This window comes from Aquila chrysaetos, chromosome 26 (genome assembly GCF_900496995.4).
Source record: "Aquila chrysaetos chrysaetos chromosome 26, bAquChr1.4, whole genome shotgun sequence".
NCBI classification, from domain to species: Eukaryota; Metazoa; Chordata; class Aves; order Accipitriformes; family Accipitridae; genus Aquila; species Aquila chrysaetos.
Genome location: NC_044029.1, coordinates 3,820,740 through 3,838,241, shown reverse-complemented (window position 1 = coordinate 3,838,241; position 17,502 = coordinate 3,820,740). Strand labels below are relative to the sequence as shown.

At 44.2% G+C, this 17,502-nt stretch overlaps 1 protein-coding gene across 1 annotated transcript; it reads left to right on the top strand.

The window, feature by feature from the left end:
- Positions 1-1,641: 1,641 nt before the first annotated feature.
- On the top strand, positions 1,642-13,910 carry AMDHD1 (amidohydrolase domain containing 1). The gene is made up of 9 exons (XM_030003175.2): positions 1,642-1,804; positions 2,785-2,891; positions 3,896-3,960; positions 4,538-4,815; positions 8,876-9,101; positions 10,081-10,205; positions 12,543-12,636; positions 13,034-13,194; positions 13,648-13,910. Exons 1-9 carry the CDS (start codon positions 1,668-1,670, stop codon positions 13,760-13,762), a joined length of 1,308 nt encoding a protein of 435 aa, XP_029859035.1. The 5' UTR covers positions 1,642-1,667; the 3' UTR covers positions 13,763-13,910.
- The last annotated feature ends 3,592 nt before the right edge of the window (positions 13,911-17,502 follow it).

Genomic DNA, 17,502 nt, shown 5'->3' with positions numbered 1-17,502 from the left:
TCAAGCGCAGGAAGAGCTGCTCATTGAACATATACACCCTAAAATATTAGTGAATACGAGGAAGATGGCTTCACAGTACTTACCCTGCTGTAAGACAGCGGTACAGCGAAGCTGTTCTAGACCTCTTTATTCGCCTGCCATCCCACCTCACGCAGAGAAACAAGCGGGTGGGGGGTCCTCCCTCCTGCTCCAGCTAAATCATCTTCTCCCCGCTGCTTTTATTGGCAGGACTGCTCCGGAGAGTGCCAGGCTCCACCGCGGCGTGCCGCGTTTCGTTCCTGACGCACCGGCTCTCACCCCCCCACTGCTGCTTCAGCATCCCCCCCCACCACGGAGTGTCCTTCTGCCCTTGCTGCCATGCTGTTGCAAGGTTCCTCTTTAATTTCTGCTTTCAAACATACTGCAGCGCTGCCAGGGAAAGCCGAAGTCAGCAGCAGGAACTCCTGGAAGCAGTAAAGCACGACCTATTACCCCTCCTGTCAATCTTCTGCATGCCAAGCGAGAGAGAATGTTTAGGAGGAAGATGAAGATCATGTCGTGGTGCAGTATTGAGCCAGTGGAGCGGTATCACAAGATAACACCTGACGCTATCATGGTTTTACTCACTTTTCAGGTTTCTTACTAAGTGCAAAATACTGTGTTTTAGCTGCATACCTCGCCGGATTTGCAAACGAGACTTGAGCAGAAAGGCTCATTCAAAGAGCTACCTTCTCCATCAGTTTCTGCTGTACAGGAATATGTATATGCACACAGGTGTGTTACAAGAATTTTAAATTGATCCACTTTCCAAAAGGAAAGAAGGTGTCTAAAGAAGGTTCCCACCGCCAGAAAGGTGTTTGAGGGACCACTTATTTAGAAAGACACTCCGTTTTCCAGCTGGGAATTACTGGAGCCCTATGCACGCTATGAATGTTTGAAGAGAGAAGAAAACCAAAAATCCATGTTGAGAGTAAATATTTGCTCCCCGATTCTTCCTTCCTTAATTCTGTAGGGGGCAGCAGAATTGCACAAACCTTTCGATCGTGGACTTGGATAAATATCTGCCTGGATAAATTAAGGTCTGCCTGAATATCTGGTGCGGTGAGAGGTGTTACGGTCCCCGAGGGGCTGGTGCTGGGATGCTGGCGAGGTGGTGATGGACACCGGCGAGGTGATGGGCGCCGGGGACCAGGGGACAAACGCTCCCAGTCCAGAAGCTGCTGTTTTTTTGGCTAAAAGGAAATCTCCAGGCAGTGCAGTGCGGACAGAGGGCTCCGGGAATCCCCACCCGGCAAAACCGGTGCTTTGAAGCTTATCGTAAACTGGCGCGATGTACGGACGTCGTCACGTCACCCCGGACCGCGTCGGGAACAGCGCCCTTAAAGCCCTGTAGCTTTTTCAGCCCAAATTTCCCCCCCCCCCCCCCCCCGCGCCGAACGCGGCACGGGTGAGGCGGGCGGCCGTGACCACCCTCGCCCCCTTCCCCGCGGGAACCGTCCCCGGTTTTGCCTCCCATCCCTCGTGTCTTCACCCTCCGTTGGGAAATGGCTGAGCGAAGACCATCCCCGGGCAGGATCGGGGTCGGGATTGGGGTCAACGTCAGGCCTGGCCTCCCGCCGCCATCTCCCGCCCCCGCCGGGGGGGACTTTGAACCCAACGGTGGCCGTGTCCCCCCCCGCTTCACTGCCATGGCGGGACGGCACCGGCTCCTGCTGGAGAACGCCCAGCAACTGGTGCTGGTCTGCGGCCGCGGCGAGGAGTATCTGCTACGGGACGGTGCCGCCGGTCTGCCCGTGCTGCGGGACGCCAGCGTGGTGGTGGGGCTGTGAGTGAGGGGGGACGGGGGGGGGGACGGGGGGGTCGCTGCCGGCGTCGAAACGGGCCCCCGCCGTCGTGATTATTTCAGCCCGTGTCCTGGTGACGGCCTTTATCGCGCCGCGGTCGGGCTCCCGGCCTCGTGAAGAGACATTCCAGCCTGGCGCTGAGCACCACCGCTGCCTCTGGTGTGTTTCTAGGGGAACCGACGCGAACGAATAGCAATCCTAGGAGTAATTTGTGCAGTTAATGAAACGGCCGTCAATAATGAATGTACGTAATTACGCCTCTCCCATTTCTAAACGCTCCAACCGCTATTCGCTGCTTAAAAACTCAGCCGTGTAGCACAGAGGTACCTTCGGCGCGGTACCCGTGATGACTCCCGGTGACTATTCCAGCGGTTTGCCGAGAGCCGGAGAAAGACAAGGCTCAACGGGCAGCGGTGCCGCCTGCGCCCCGGGACGCTCCTCTGGTGGAGGTGAGGTGCAGGTCCGTGCGTGGCTCCAGCGCCGTGTAGGGTTCCCGGCACCATCCTCGAGCTCCGCCGGGAGAAAGTTGCTGTTGAATGGAAGACGAGCCCCAAAGAGATTTATCCCTACGGCTTCCAAGGGTGTGATTCGGGTCCGGGCAGCGGAGGCTGATTTCTGTGAGGGGAAGAGCGCCCTGCAGATGTGTGTTGGGGGAATGCTGTACCTTTGCTGATCCACCAGAGAAAAATTAATGTTGTCTAGCAGAAGTTAGAAGGAAAGAGTACCACGGTATCACCCTGAGGGCTCTAAGCAGAGGACGTGACGAGCGTTACGGCAAACAACTTGAAACGCGCGGCATTACCCCGCTGTTTTCTGTGCATCTGTCAGATTCGCTAACGACCTCCCGTGTGCATCGTCAGTCTCGCTGACGGTCCCTACCCCTGCGTTGGGAGCTCTGCCAGCGAGCGCTGCACTTCCCAGCAGGCTCACGCCTCCGCTCTTCCTTGTCTCTTGTTTGCAGAGATGGTCGTATCAAAGCCGTGGGCCAGGCAGATGTTATTCGCGATCAGTTTTCGGGAGCAACGTTTGAAAAAGTAATTGACTGCTCCGGGAAGTGTGTGTTACCAGGTAGGTGTGTTTTTTCATAATGATACGACGCCAAATGGCAGCAAGTGCTTAGAGACGAAGTAAACGTGTATTAAACATCCCTCCGTCCTTTTTCCTCTGTATTCAGCACAGGTTTGACAATGTCTCGTGTTGAGGGGCAGGGTATCGTAGCTTCCTCATGGGGAGTGCTGCAAGGAGAAAATTGCAGCACTCGGGATGTTTTTTGGGGCTTCATGGTGGAGCTCTGTCTCCTCTTGGTTCGTCTTACATCTGCTCCTCTGTTTCATAGATCACAACGGTAACATAGCTGGCCCGCCGAGTGACTTTCCAGATTCACCTCTATTTTCTGTACCATTTCCACCCATCAGCTGCTCAGCGCGGAGCTCAGTCTCTCCGTCCTGCCCGCAGCCGGTTGGAGGTGAAAGGGCAGCGCAGCATTTTAAGTCGCATACTCTGCAACTTTACCTGACACAAAAATAAACCCGGGCAAGCCTATTGCATGTTAAACTTTGCAAGTGGTGTTAGCACGCGAGCTGTTAGACCTCTGGTTTGTTTGCAATGGCCTTGGGCATTCAGCAGTGTTGGTTTCACAGCGTGCAGGAAAAGCTCCTGCTGGAGTAAATGGACTATTGCTAGAGTAAGTGCTAGCATACTAAGCCCAGCCTAAGCAGTTTGCCTTTTTCAAAGAACACAGACTTACATTCTAATGAACTCTTTCAAAGTTTGTCATTTATAATTTCTTCCACGGTTTGAAAACGTCATCAAAACAACATGAAAAACTCAGCAACTGATGCATTTACCTAGAGACATTTTGCATAAGGTGTCACACCTAAAAAAATTGAAAGAAAATTAACAGCCTTTGAAGAAAATCCTAGATTTGTGGCTGGTTGGATTTTTCTTTTTCTCTAACCAATAGAGACTTTATAGGGGAGCTTCTGCTGTCCATTTAATCTGCTTGCATGTTCATAACCTTTTCTCTTACACAGTGAAGTAACTCCAGTGTACGTTTACTTTGTTTTCTTTAGGCCTGGTAGATGCACATACACACCCAGTGTGGGCTGGTGATAGGGTACATGAGTTTGCAATGAAGGTAATGACATACAGAGCTGGATTTTTCTTCCTCTTTTTTATGCATAACTATTTCTACTTTCTAGTGACTCCCGTTTTTCATCTGTAGAAAAATATATAATTTCTGTCAGATAATCTAACTGAGGGAGGAGGGAGGGATGATTTTTTAATACTGGTAGGCTGAAAGAGGAGTGTAACTGCAGCCTTTGCAGCCAGCCTTGACACATTTTTGCATTAATTGAGGCAATACAGGAGTGCTGCCTTCTATTACCACCTAAATCTTGGATTTTTCTTTCTCTTTTTCCATATAAATGAATTTTTGAGCTAGAGATGGGTTTTCCTCCTGGGCTCAGGGGGAAGCAAATCTTCAGAATAATTCTCTTTATGTTGCTTCTTATATAATTTCTTCACTTCAGTGGAGGGGAGAGAGAAGAGGAGGGGGAGGGAGGAAGAATTAATGGGGATTTTTTCCTCTCATCCTTTTTTCTCTCACTGCAAAGAGACCTCAAGGCACTTTCCAGAATCCCTTGGACAGAAAATGCACACTTAATAGCTAATTGTATGGCGGGGTTGGTTTTTGTTTTCTTTTTTTCCCCAAGCTGGCAGGTGCGTCCTATATGGAGATCCACCAGGCTGGGGGAGGAATACATTTTACTGTGGAACACACTCGGAAGGCCACAGAAGAAGAGCTGTTCAATACTTTCCAGCACCGACTCGAACGCATGCGCAGAGCAGGATCTACGTTGGTTGAGTGCAAGAGTGGATATGGCTTAAACTTAGAAACAGAGCTTAAAATGCTCAGGGTGATCGAACGCGCTAAGCAATCCGTGGATATTGGCATTTCTTCAACGTACTGTGGAGCTCATTCTGTGCCGAAGTAATATGACTTGGTTTTTCTTGCCCTTGTTAAGTATTACTGCTTTGCATTGAAAATTGGCTGCTGTTTTCAGAAAGGTTTCTTCTGCCCAGCCCTCCTAAAATATAACATATTTGAAACAATAGCCACTATTTACAGAAGGCTTTCCTAAATTTTAATTTGAAGGAGGACGGGGAAGCATTATTTACTGGCTACTGAATACCAACATAAGCTTAGCACAGAATCCCCGCCTCCAGCTGATGCTCACACTGAACATAATGCAGATTACAGGGTTTCCTCTACAGAAAGTTCTTCTGCTTGGGTTTGCTGCTACCCTTCAAGCTTAGTCTCTGCCATGAGCTTTTAAAAATACTGTATTTAATCCTCATATACCTCAGTAAACAAAGCTTGATTATGCCTCCATGCAATGAAGAACTTCATCCATCTTATAGGTATGAGATGAGTAGAAGATTAAAGTAAAGGTGCTTAATCACAACTGTTTTGATGGCTCTAGTAGACATACCAAAACAACCAGCCTTTCTCACTTCGACATTTTTTTCTCTATGATGAAAATAACATCTTCAAGTTACTAGATTTCATTGTATGAAAGAATTAATGAGGAGTTTTAGCTAGGTGGGTGTATGTGAAACATATATTTTGACAAGACTAAGCGGTAGGCTGCTGCAAAACAAGGCGTGTAAGATGGAGGCAGGCTTAGCATCACGGGGATACTCTGGCAATCTTTAAGAGATGTTCATTAAAAAAAAAAAAACAACTCAAAAAAAAATCTACCTTTTCCAACATTCAAGAAAACATGACCTGAATACATTTATTTGCAATCTAATTACCCTGTATTTGGAGCAGAGTGGGAAATTATCTTTTGTTAATGTAGTTACTCAAAAAGAATCCTGGATCATCTTCAGTAACTGGAAGATGGTTAAGAAAAAAGTAACTAAAATCTGCTGAAAACACCAAATATTTCTTTCAAGTAATTGTACTAAAGTTTGGAGGACTTAACTGTAAAATATAATTGGAAGTTTTATGCCGAACTATATATGTTTCTTAGCCCTTCCTTTCCTCTTCCCCTAAAAAGCCTTGGGAGGATTTCAGTCAAAACCTGATAGTCTTTCCCACTAAAATATTTCAAGCATTTCTGTAAACTAATGAAATAATTTCCAGTATTTTTACAAATATATCAAATCTTATGTGTTGGAAAGACAGGTATACTGTCTCACTCTCTGCGCAGTCCTGTCCCCACTGATGCATGTCAACCGTAACAAAATACAGGTAGTGAGGATATTGTGTTTTAAATAAGGAGAAAAGGTAGTTGGGGATTTGAGGAAGTTTCCTGAAGGGAATACTGAATTATCTGTATTTTCCAGTTTCGTTCTTCCTAAATCCTCTTCTCTCTTCATTCAGATGTTCATGTCTAGAATATTTTGCCTGAATTTTTTGCTACCCTTCAAACTTAGTCTCTGCCTCAGGTTTTTATTTTGACCAGGAGGAATTCTGCATTTCTTCCCTGATCCAAGGCCTGATGTTCAGAGCCTTTGGCTGGCTCCTGAACATCTGGGCCAGTAACGTGCTGAGGGAAGCATCCCGCTTTGTTGAGCTCCAATTTTAAACTCTGAATTTCCTGCAGCTTCAGTAACGGTGGAGGATCGCAAGGGGAACATGTTGTCCGCAGGCTTGGGGCTGGGAATTGCTCTTTGATATTATTTATGCAAATGTGATGATGATCTGGTGGATTCTAGAAGCTGTTAAACAGACATCTTCCAAGTCACTTAAGCTCATGCCAGTTTTCTTTCAGCATTATGTTCCACAAAACTGCCCTGTAGTTCAGTTATGCATAAATCATACAAACAAAAGAGTAAGATCGATTTAACTGTTTTTATTTAAATCTTCTCGATTTATGTAGGTCTAAAAATGTAATGCACTTTTTTGTTGTAGGTACTTAATGGCAACTCTTGACTAGATAGCCATTAAAAGTCTAATAATCTTCTGATGGTTTTGGAATGATCATAGTCGTGCAAATTTGTTACCACCAATCTGCTAACATTGAATCAATTTTGAATCATTCTATTTAATGTGAAACAAGAAAGCAATATTATGCTTGCTCATGGAAAATGCTGCTTAGATCCCCACGTGGCTGCTCCCGAGGAGCTTTGTGAAGTTCTTGCTAAGCCATTTGCTTGCTTCTTACACTTGACTTAATTTACTATTGCAAGTCTGACCTCTTAGAGCAGAAGCATCACCAGAAAGTTCATTTAATCGATAAAGGTGTCGACTCTTCCATGTTGCCAAGTCTTGCAATATGTAGCATGTCTTGTAAAGCTTCAATATGTGGAGTCTTAAGAGGAGCCTACCTCCAGACTTGCCAGCGCTGGTTATTCTTTTTTCCCACCTGGAAATTAGCTTTGGGCAGATGTTGAGAACGTGCTTCGTGTATCTGTTCATGATTCTAGGTATACAGTAATTCAGTCTGATTTTCTGCTTCCAGAAGGCACCATTGACACATGATTCACATTGACCCTGCTCTGCTCCAGGGCTAGGATCAGATGAGCTCCAGAGGTCCTTACAAACACAATTATTCTGTGGGATTGTGATACAGTGCATTGGTAATACTCAGTACTTACTGAAGTATGTGCCAAACAGCGCAGGCTACTTTAGTCTGAGCCATCCTAGAGAAAAATAAGGTTGCTCTGTTTATAGTGATCCTTGTTCCCATCCATTGCTTTTAAAAAATGTTTCCAGCCTTGGAACTTCCAGACTCGGAGTATCTCCAGTTCTTTAGCAATTGAACCTAAAAAGCTCACAGCAGGGAGGCAAAGAAATAACTGATCTCTTATCCCTCTAGTCATCATTTTGAATCAAATTAATGGTTTTGGGGATGTGTGATTCTAAGTTGGTTTTTTTTTTTTTTTTTTGATTGGCAAGGATTCACTGGGCCCTTTTCATCTTTAGGAAGAATTTTCAAAGTGATTTCCTGAGCAGAAGTCTCTTACACTAAAACAACGGCAGTTTTGCATTCTTGGGCATTATGTCCCCCCAAAATTGAAAGACTTGTGTTTCCCTCTGTTTTGTCTTGGCTCTGGTCCTAATCTTTCAGCCCAAATTCCCCAAAGGCTGCTAAGAGAAGAAAAAGGAGAAGGCTTGGCATGGTAAAAGCCTGAGCAACCCACCCTTCAGCGAGAGGTGAACCAAAGAAGGGCCGTAAGCCGGGTTCTGCGCTGCTTTATAACTGCACAACCTGTCTGTAAATCAGAGCAGAATCTGGCTTCTTGGATTTACTGCCACAGTAAAGCTCCCAACTCCCCCACCCGTGGCACTTGTATAACGCCGGTCCGTGCATGCCTTACAGTGCCTGAAATGAGGATTGAGATGTCACAGACGTTTAGCTGCAGTACGTCACTTATCTTTAGATCTCGAAACTGCAAAATACTAACTCAACTGCATATTTTGGGATTATTCACTCTTTCAAAGGCGTTTATTGATCTCTCCTGGGTTATCTTTGTGTAATGGGGAGTTCATAAATGGTTCTGACTTTTGTAAATTGAACCTCGGGAGGCCCCTCTGATTTAGAAACAGTTTTCTAGCTGTCACTCTGAATGATGTAAAAGGAGGAGAGGCAAATTTAAAATAATGATTTGTGCTTCACATCCCCTTTGAGCTTTGATACTTGCATAAAAATATTGCATTAAAACCATTCAACATATTTAAATAATCATTTACATATTTTGAATAGTTGTGTTTTAGGATAAGGTATAAGGAGGTCAGAATATATGAATAGGAAAGCAGAAGAATTCGTTTTAAAATATCCCGTATCTTGGTTAGCAGCCACAATGCCAACCTTATAAAAATATATATAGTAATACAATCTAATATTCTTTGAGTGGAAAGTAACTCTTGTTTGAGAGTACATGAATTACAATAGTTTTAAATTTTTTAATCTGAAGGTTTTTTGAGTTATTTGTATTTGCATCATTTTCTAAATAATCTAGTAATTGCATGTATGATTTGAATGTTTGCCAGACTTCAGGGATGTTATGCTTACAGCTCCATAACATTTTCTTTTCATTAGAGGGAAAACTGCTACTGAAGCTACAGATGACATTATCAATAACCATCTCCCTAAACTGAAAGAACTCCAACTAAGTGGTGAAATACATGTTAACAATATAGATGTGTTCTGTGAGAAGGGAGTCTTTGATCTGGAGTCTACTAGGAGAATTCTTCAAGCTGGAAAAGATATAGGGTTACAGATTAACTTTCATGGTGATGAACTGCATCCGATGAAATCCGCTGAGGTACGTCTTTCTTAACATTCAGTTAAGCCATTTTTGCTCTTGCAAGAGCTGAATCTTTAAAAGAATTGCAGTTTTCAAAACGGAGGTTTTCTTTTCTAAGACTTTATAAAATAGACCGTTCATAGACACCTGTTCCTACCAGACGATAGAAAGCGCAGCCCTTGTGCAGCTTTGGAGTTAAGGACATGGGAGGAAGCCTTGACCTCTGGGACTAACAAGCACTGCCTAATCAAACATTGACTTTGCTTATCTTCCACATGGGATACAGATGGGGAAGGTGGATATCTGTGAACCCCAGAATGACAAAAACATGGTTTCTATGCAACTTGAAAAATCTTTTTTCCTTGAATGTCCTGTTAGCAGCGAGGAGTCAGATGTGATGTGAGCACACTCAGAGGGATGGTTTAGTCAAGAATAGGCCCCCAAATATCTTGATAAAGAGAGTCACTCTGAGACCATATTTCACCATCATTTAAACATTGCTTCCTTCCTGTGGAGTCTGCTCAAGTTGTTCTCTGCTGTAGTAAAAAAAAAAAAAACCAAAAAACCGCCCCCAAAACTTGATTGATCATAAGAGCCTTTTTGGCGCTTCGCCATTGAAGGCAGCAGTTGCACTACTAGTTCTGCAACCAGTGTCAGTTTTATCAACCATTTTCTGCCGGATACTTTGTGAACAGGAGTTGATAATGGTTTTATCCATAGCTGTCGCATAGTTTGCATGTTAGTCTGTTAAAAGCACCACTGAAGGTACGCTTCTACTCGGTGGATGGTTAATACCTTTTTGTGATCAACTTTTCCTGCAGTAAATTAGCAAATATTTTGTCTCTGTATTCTGTTTGCTCTTTCAAGCTTTCTTTATGATTTTTCTTTTAGTAAATTATACATTAGTAGTGAATTGTCTCCTCCAGGCATTTGCAAACAATATTGCTTTACTGAATTAATTGAGAACGGTGAGTAATTTTCTTGAAAATCTGCTTAGCTTGGAGCTGAACTAGGAGCCCGGGCTATCAGCCACCTGGAAGAAGTTAGTGATGAAGGTATCACGGCAATGGCAAGAGCTAAGTGCGCCGCTGTCCTTTTACCAACAACTGCCTACATGCTAAGGTAAGGCCACTAGATTGGAGGAAAGCTTTTGTAGCAGCAAACCCATGTTTGTGGTTTTAGGGTCTTTTAATGTAAAAGTGTAAGCTTGTATCTATGTCTTAAGGATCAGACCGGATCAGTGAAGACAATCACAAGTACGAAGAGCTGAATAAGCCTCGTTATGTCTTGTTTCTGGTGGCAATCCTCAAAAATGAGGCGATAGCCTACTTCTGAGAAGTCTCACAGTAGATTTGGAGTGGTTCAGTCAACATTGGAATTTAACCCTTATGACAGGCTAAGGTAATAATCAGGCATTCATTTAAGAAGAAAACTGGACTGGTTTTCTTTAATCCATTTAGACTTTGAAAACTGAGTTGGCTTCTTTTCAGGCAAATTATATCTGCAGTATATGTATTTGCACTTTTGCAGAAGGTTTTGCTGGCAAATGAATCCTTTGGTTATCAAAACAGCTGAAAGACTGTAGATAACATTTTAAAAATCTCATCTGATTTTACCTAGGCAACACTGAGCAGAATCTCCTTAAGAACACTATTTTCCATATGCAGGTATTACAGATAAGCATAGATGGCTCACCTGCTTATCCCTAATGCCAAAAATAAGCCAATTAATTAGATGATGAGGACCATGACCCAGTAATACCTTCCCTCCCTTGAAGAGAAGATCCTTGAGCTGATTTTGGTTTATTTTCAACAGCCTGCTTTCCGAGGCATCGAGGCTTGTGCCATCGCCACCTGTGCTCACTTCTATGTCCGTGCTTGTGTTCCTATCTGTGGTTAGCTGTTCGTGTCCTGCACCCGTGCTTTTGAACCGCTGGCTGATTGCAACTACATGCACTGCCAAAATACAGATCTCGGGGAGGACGTGTGGTCCAGCAAACTGATCCCAGGCAGGGAGGTAAAGGAAACAACAGAGGTGCAGCCACCTCTGCAGAAGGCTGCGGCTGTAACTCACGTATTCCTCCAGAGACTCTGGGGTGGAAAGTTTATAAACTCAGGATAAGCCTAAGACGGGGATAATAACGAGCCATAGAAAATGCAGCCTTATTTGTTGCAGTGTCCGGTGCACTATTTACTGAACACAGGCCTCCCAGTCTAAAAATGAAGAAGCCATGAATGAGATACTGGTTAAAAGAGTATTAGGTGTGCAGTGTAGGAGAAGTTCCTATGAGGTGATGTGGTACATCCTGTGCTGGCCTCCCTCAGCCTCTCGGGAGGTCCTGCCCCTGCGCTATCCCCTGGTTTTAAGAAACGCGGTAGCAGCCAGGGCTTCACGGGATGACCAGAGCTGGGCTGGAGAGTTGCTTAATGGTAAGAACACTCTCATTTTGGCCTTGGCTAAGCACTGCCTGCAGTACTCTAAGGAGTCTGGCAGCAGAGCACAGCAGGGGATGCAGAGGCTGGAAAGACAAGTGAGGATGGGGAACGGCTCTTCAGGCAAATCTTTTTAAACACAGTTAACTCCCGGAGCATTGTGTTGTGCACGAACAGGTGGTATTTTCTCATAAATCTGCTAAGAGGCTTCTATAGGGAGAGGATTGTCTTATATCAAATGTAAGCACTTCACTGAGATCTCATTTATTGTTCTTTTCTGTTAACTGCAGTGCTTTTAAAACTACTTTTTGAGCAGCAGTTGCTCTAACGTTTCATTTCTATTGTTACACTGGTTTATTTTTGGACACGATGTTTGGCGCTATTGGCCTTACAGCAACTATGGCTAAAACTTCATAAAGAGTGTATTTCCTAGTGCCCACCCTTGCAAACACCTACCCAGATCAATCCAATGGCTGAACAATTCTGAAATGGCTATTCCATATATTGAAGTTATTGAAGATATTTTTTGCATTAACATCACTAAGTGAGAAAATCCTCTAATATATAAAAATTCAATTCACAGCCTCAACTTAGTATTTCGAATTGCCAACAGAATCAGGAAGGGACTATTGCATTGCTTGTGCCACTGCTCATATTTGGGAGCCTGTCTTTGAAGCTATAAGGACCAGAAAATCACTTTTTTGAGAAATGAAGATTTTCACCTTGTAAATCCTTAAGTGGCTGAGGTCTGGGTAAATACCAGAATTTCAGTGGCCCCGAGCCTGAGGCTTGATACTGACTGCTGCCACATGCTGTTACTGCAAAAGCAGTGGATCACACTTCCCATTTATGCTGTCCGCAGGCTGATAGGTAGGGAGCCAAGGGGAGAATTTGGGCTTTCGTCTGCAAAAAGGATTAGTGTAACTGAATGCATGAATGTAGCCAAACCAAGTGATGACTTTTGCTCTTGTAAATCATCATATAATAACTAAGTGAATTGTACTGACAAGTGTCTTTTTCCCACTAGGCTGAAGCAACCTCAAGCTAGAAAAATGTTAGAAGAAGGAGTTATAGTTGCTCTTGGCAGTGACTTTAATCCTAATGCGTACTGTTTTTCAATGGTAAGCTATTCCCAATACTTATGACACCACAAAATTATGAAATCTCTTACTAGTACAACTTGTATATAGATCTTGCACACTTAAAACAGCCTTCATATCCGCAAAGAGAGCTGTATGCCCTGCTTAGACAACTGCTCATGCTTATTTATGTGTGTTGGTAGTTTTTGCCAGAAATTCTTGAAACCAGAAGGGGTTCTATTCTTCATATGCACTGAGAGGCTTATAAAATGGCTTTCAAAGTTCCTGATTTCTGAGTTCTCATTTTGGAGTTGGCAAGATTTACATTATGCAGGACAACTTCTGTTGCACAAGGAGGGAGGAAAGTACTTAAGGATTTCAGGCATGAACAGCTTTGTGTTACTGGTAACTCCCATTTTCCACTTAACTTGCCTACTAGCCTATGGTGATGCATCTGGCCTGTGTAAACATGAAGATGTCAATGAATGAAGCACTGGTAGCTGCCACCATTAATGCGGCTTATGCTTTGGGAAAATCGGACACGCATGGCTCCATAGAGGCTGGCAAGCAGGGGGATCTTATTATCATAAATTCATCAAGGTTTGTTCTTCCATTGTCATTTGAAATGTGATTGAACATAAGGGACTTTGTTTTTCATCATGTTTGGACAGTGGAGAGGTTACTGAATTCCTCATGCTTTAGAAGTTATTTTCATCTGAAAAAAGGGACACTGCTAGCGTTTTAGACCTACTTTCATGCTCCTTAATCACTCCAGTGGAAAATAAAGCCTAAGGCTTTTGGGGCTAATATTACAAATAATCCTTGCCTAATTACAAATTATCTACAGATAATACCTGTTTATTTCGTGGAAGGAATTCTCTACTGATTTGTACATTAATTCACTGTATTCACGCAACAAGTGATCAACATGTAGACATAGTACAGTGTTTTCCCATGGTTCAAGCAAATCTTTTAAAATTGCCAGGTATACTAAGTATGTGACCTGCTTTTATGCAAGTCTGGATATTCTTAAACATCTTGTGGTCTTTTTAGGTGGGAGCACTTGATTTACCAGTTTGGGGGACATGAAGCATTGATCAACTACGTTATAGTGAAAGGAAAAGTCGTCTATCAAAATGAGATGTGTGGGACAATGAGCAGTTACTGAGAGAAGACAGTAATTTAGGAAGCTACTATAATCAAATTAGCATGGAGTATTTCAACACAACAGACAAATCAGATTTGGATTTACCAGTAAATTGTTTGCCTGCTCACCTTACCAGCCGTCTTACTCAAATAAACTTTACCAAGCATTACCCATTTGGTGCATCTTCATGTGTGTTGTCCTTCTCTCCACTGCATGAAAATAATTCCTAATTGTATCCATTTCAAATCAGATAGTTTCAAAAAATGGTTTCCTATACAGTTTTAATCTATAAAATTATTATATTTGAAAATAACCCAGACAAACCACCAACGAATGAAGAAGTTTGGATCCCAGTAAGATTTACTGGGAAGAGTGATGTTAAGCAACCTGTGATGCAGGGCCAAGGGCTCAGACATGCACATTTGGAATGGCCCTTGGCAGTGCTGGGAGGCCGCAGCATCCCAAGGCAATGTTCAGCTGCAGGAGCATAATCATGGACTCAACGACAGATCAATATGATCATAGTTGAAGACCCTTTACTAGAGCATCAGACATCATTTTATACATTGGTTACATCCGTACATGCGTATAGCTATTTCACTATTGGTTACACACATTATTCACGCACTGTCCACGCGTCTAGTTACACTTAATGATTGGTTATATCAACATTGTACATGTGCATAAACATAAGACATAATTGGTTATACTAACTAAAACATGCAAAACTTGTCTCAGTCTAATTGGTCAAGATAAACTGCCGAATTGAGGTTCTTTGTGCCAGGTTCCCTTTATCGTGGAATGCACACCTGTGTTCTTCTAATTGGTATCTTTCTTTTTTTGTCTTCTTGTTTATTCTGTTCAAGGCCTTCTAAAGGCATCTGGAATGCTCTTGTGACCGTTAGCTAAATATGTTCCCACATTCAGCCTCAAACTCAGCAGATACCAGGAACCACAGTCGTGGTGGGAAGCACAGTACCTTACCTCTCCAAAATACCAAATCTCCTGGTTTCTGTAGCCTTGAAACTCAGCAGCCAGGAGCCCAGCAAGGTGCTGCTTATCATCCGATCTGCAACGTCTTCCTTCGCTGAGGATCTCGCACCTCCTTCGGGGCTGTAGGGGCACAAGGAGAAGGAGGAGAGGAAAATGCAATCAGGTGCACCACTCAGTGGGCTGCTGAAAGTTGGAGTGCGCTGTAAGTTAGAGGTTGACTCAGGCCTACCATTGGAAATTAGTGATGCCCAAACCTTACGGTTTACTCTTTGAGGCAGTTAGCCCAGTGAGGTCTGGTGAGTACAGCCAACCTCTCAAAATTTCAATTGTCTTGAAATTTAAAAGGAGATCACATGCAGCGTCGTACAGATGCTCCAAAAAAGACCCGATATCATTCATTCTAGACTGAATCTGAAATAACACGAGACATATTTGTTCATGGAAGTTTGAATGTGCTTCTGATGACAAGTTGAGTATGAGTATGATAACTCCTACTCAGAACAATGTCAAAACTTAAGATCCTGGGGTTTTTTAAAGCTCTCTTTCTTTTTTCTTTCAGCTACTATTTTTTTCTGGGGCTTGTACCATCATTTGGGGATGTGGTATATAGATAAAAGGATAATACAGCTCTGGAGAGTTCAAGCTGTTGCAATGATTAAGCAGAGGGTCTGGGGTAGGGAGGGTCTCTGAATACACACTGACTGAGGCTTTTCTTCAACTTTCCAAATGGATGGTGGCTGCAGAAACAAAAGGGCTTAACTTTCTGAAGGTGAAGTCATAAAAATACACCTGACAAGCATGAAGAACTTAGCACCAAAAATAATTATTGATATAAGCAGGTGACATGATCTGTGGTACAGAGCAGAGTGCTTTAGTGAACCAGACTCCTGAGGAAGGACAACAGTCTCATTCTGATTAACAGGTATTTGAAAGCTTTCACAAACATGTATGAGCTTTATTATGGCCTTCTGATTTCCCTGAGCCTTGGGCACATCTGTTAACATCCAAAATATGTAAGCCACCCCATAGAGTATCTTTGTTCATGCTTTATTTGAGCCAGGCTAGCCAATTAAATCAGTTTTTAAAACAATTTAATGGCGTTCCTGCCACTAGATGCATTTTCCTGCAAACAGATGTTGCACCAGATGTAAGTGTGGATATTTGTTTTTATAGAGCTTGGAAGAACATCTGAAGTATGCGATTGCACAGTCCATTCTGCTCAAGACAGCCTTCATAAATAGCATTTATGCAGAGAGTTGGGGAAAGCTGTCAGGGTACAAGCGCAGGCATTTCTGAAACGCAGCGTGCGGCCAGCGTGGCACCTCTTGGCTTTACAGAGGTGCGGTGCAAAGCTGAGGCCACCGTGCTGCAGCGTGAGCTGGTGGTCCCTTACTCCCAGGCAGCCAAAAGCGGAGGTGAGCGGGAAGCACTGCTTAGCAGCTCCTCTCTGAAGTGCCTAAGGCATTTGTGAGCCCAAGATTGCGTAAGAAAAACCTCAAATATTCTCATGCTGGACAGGAATAGGCATTCATGGCCTGAAACTACTGACGTGAGGGGATTCTGCTCTCACACACAAGCTCTGACGGGAACCTCAAACCACGTGCTTGCCCGACCAGCTCAGCCAAATCCAGTAGCCATTTGGGAGCATGGCCCAGGGCTATAATTAGTGGCAAGTTTGCAGTTAAAGGATGTGGTTATACTTCAGTGGTGCAGCTGGCTTAAGCGGTTCCTGACAGCCAGCTACATGGTCCTGCCATTGCACAGTTTGCAGTGCTGTTACCACCATGGCCGTGTAGGGAAGGCAGGAAGATTTTTTGTTAGCTTGTTTTTAATGTGGCTCATTTCAGTGATGACGTTCACTGTGCTGGCTCCTGCAGCGGCCGAGAGCAGGACGTAGGTAACAGCGCAGCAGGTAGGAACTTCTGTCCGCTTCGCTGCTGAAGGAACCGTAATGTTTACCCATAACATGAGGCTGAAGGCAAATGCTTGGCCCTACAGGATAAAAGCCTGGCTATTCATTCTCACACTCGATTTTAATTAAAACCTGATTTTACACAAAATGGAACAGCTTCAAGGGGAGACTGAGGTACACCTGCTAGAGAAAGCCTCAAGCTGAAAGAGTAGGGACTGACTTGGTGCATGAGGGAGAGACAGAGGCTGGAGACTGCAAAAAGGAGCTGAACTAGGAGCTCACACGCCATGGATGCGTACCCTAGTTGCCAGGTCTTCTGGCCAGGTTGGGTGTCTCCCTGCTAGCTTGCCAACAGGCACGAGTCCTCTCCTCGGGGCACATTTGACACGGCAGGTCTCAGACACTCAAGTGTAGCCCCACACTAGCACTGTGACTGCCCCTCGCAGCACAGCTAATAGCCCAGGAAGATTTCCAGCCCATGCTGAACCCCCCACAGCCGTGGCTGTCAGGCCGGTAGTGCCAAGGCTGGTGGTTGTTAACCAGCCTTAACATGTCAGACTTCACATCATGGTGCAGTGACAGGTCCTGACTCTTCCTTCGCAAAACAAAGCCTGTGCCAGAGGTCAGTGTTGTAACACCGAGCACGCTGCAACACAAGCCTCTCTGCGGGGACAGGCAGGTACCCGATGAGCCATGGGAGCGTAGATCTTGGTGTTACTGCTTCAGCACTGGTTCCTCCTCCTTCTCCCCCTTTCCAGGCCCCTGTTCCACCTGTCCTCCTTATTTCCAAATTAAGCTTTTGCTTTACATTTTCATCATCACACATGACAGGAAAATAGATTGCTACAGCCGCATG

Bases quoted from the DNA above. Each gene is read 5' to 3' on its own strand.
- AMDHD1 (XM_030003175.2), top strand. From the start codon at position 1,668: ATGGCGGGACGGCACCGGCTCCTGCTGGAGAACGCCCAGCAACTGGTG. The intron at 1,805-2,784 runs GTGAGTGAGGGG...TCTTGTTTGCAG, and splicing joins GCCAGCGTGGTGGTGGGGCT to AGATGGTCGTATCAAAGCCG. The intron at 13,195-13,647 runs GTTTGTTCTTCC...TGGTCTTTTTAG, and splicing joins ATTATCATAAATTCATCAAG to GTGGGAGCACTTGATTTACC.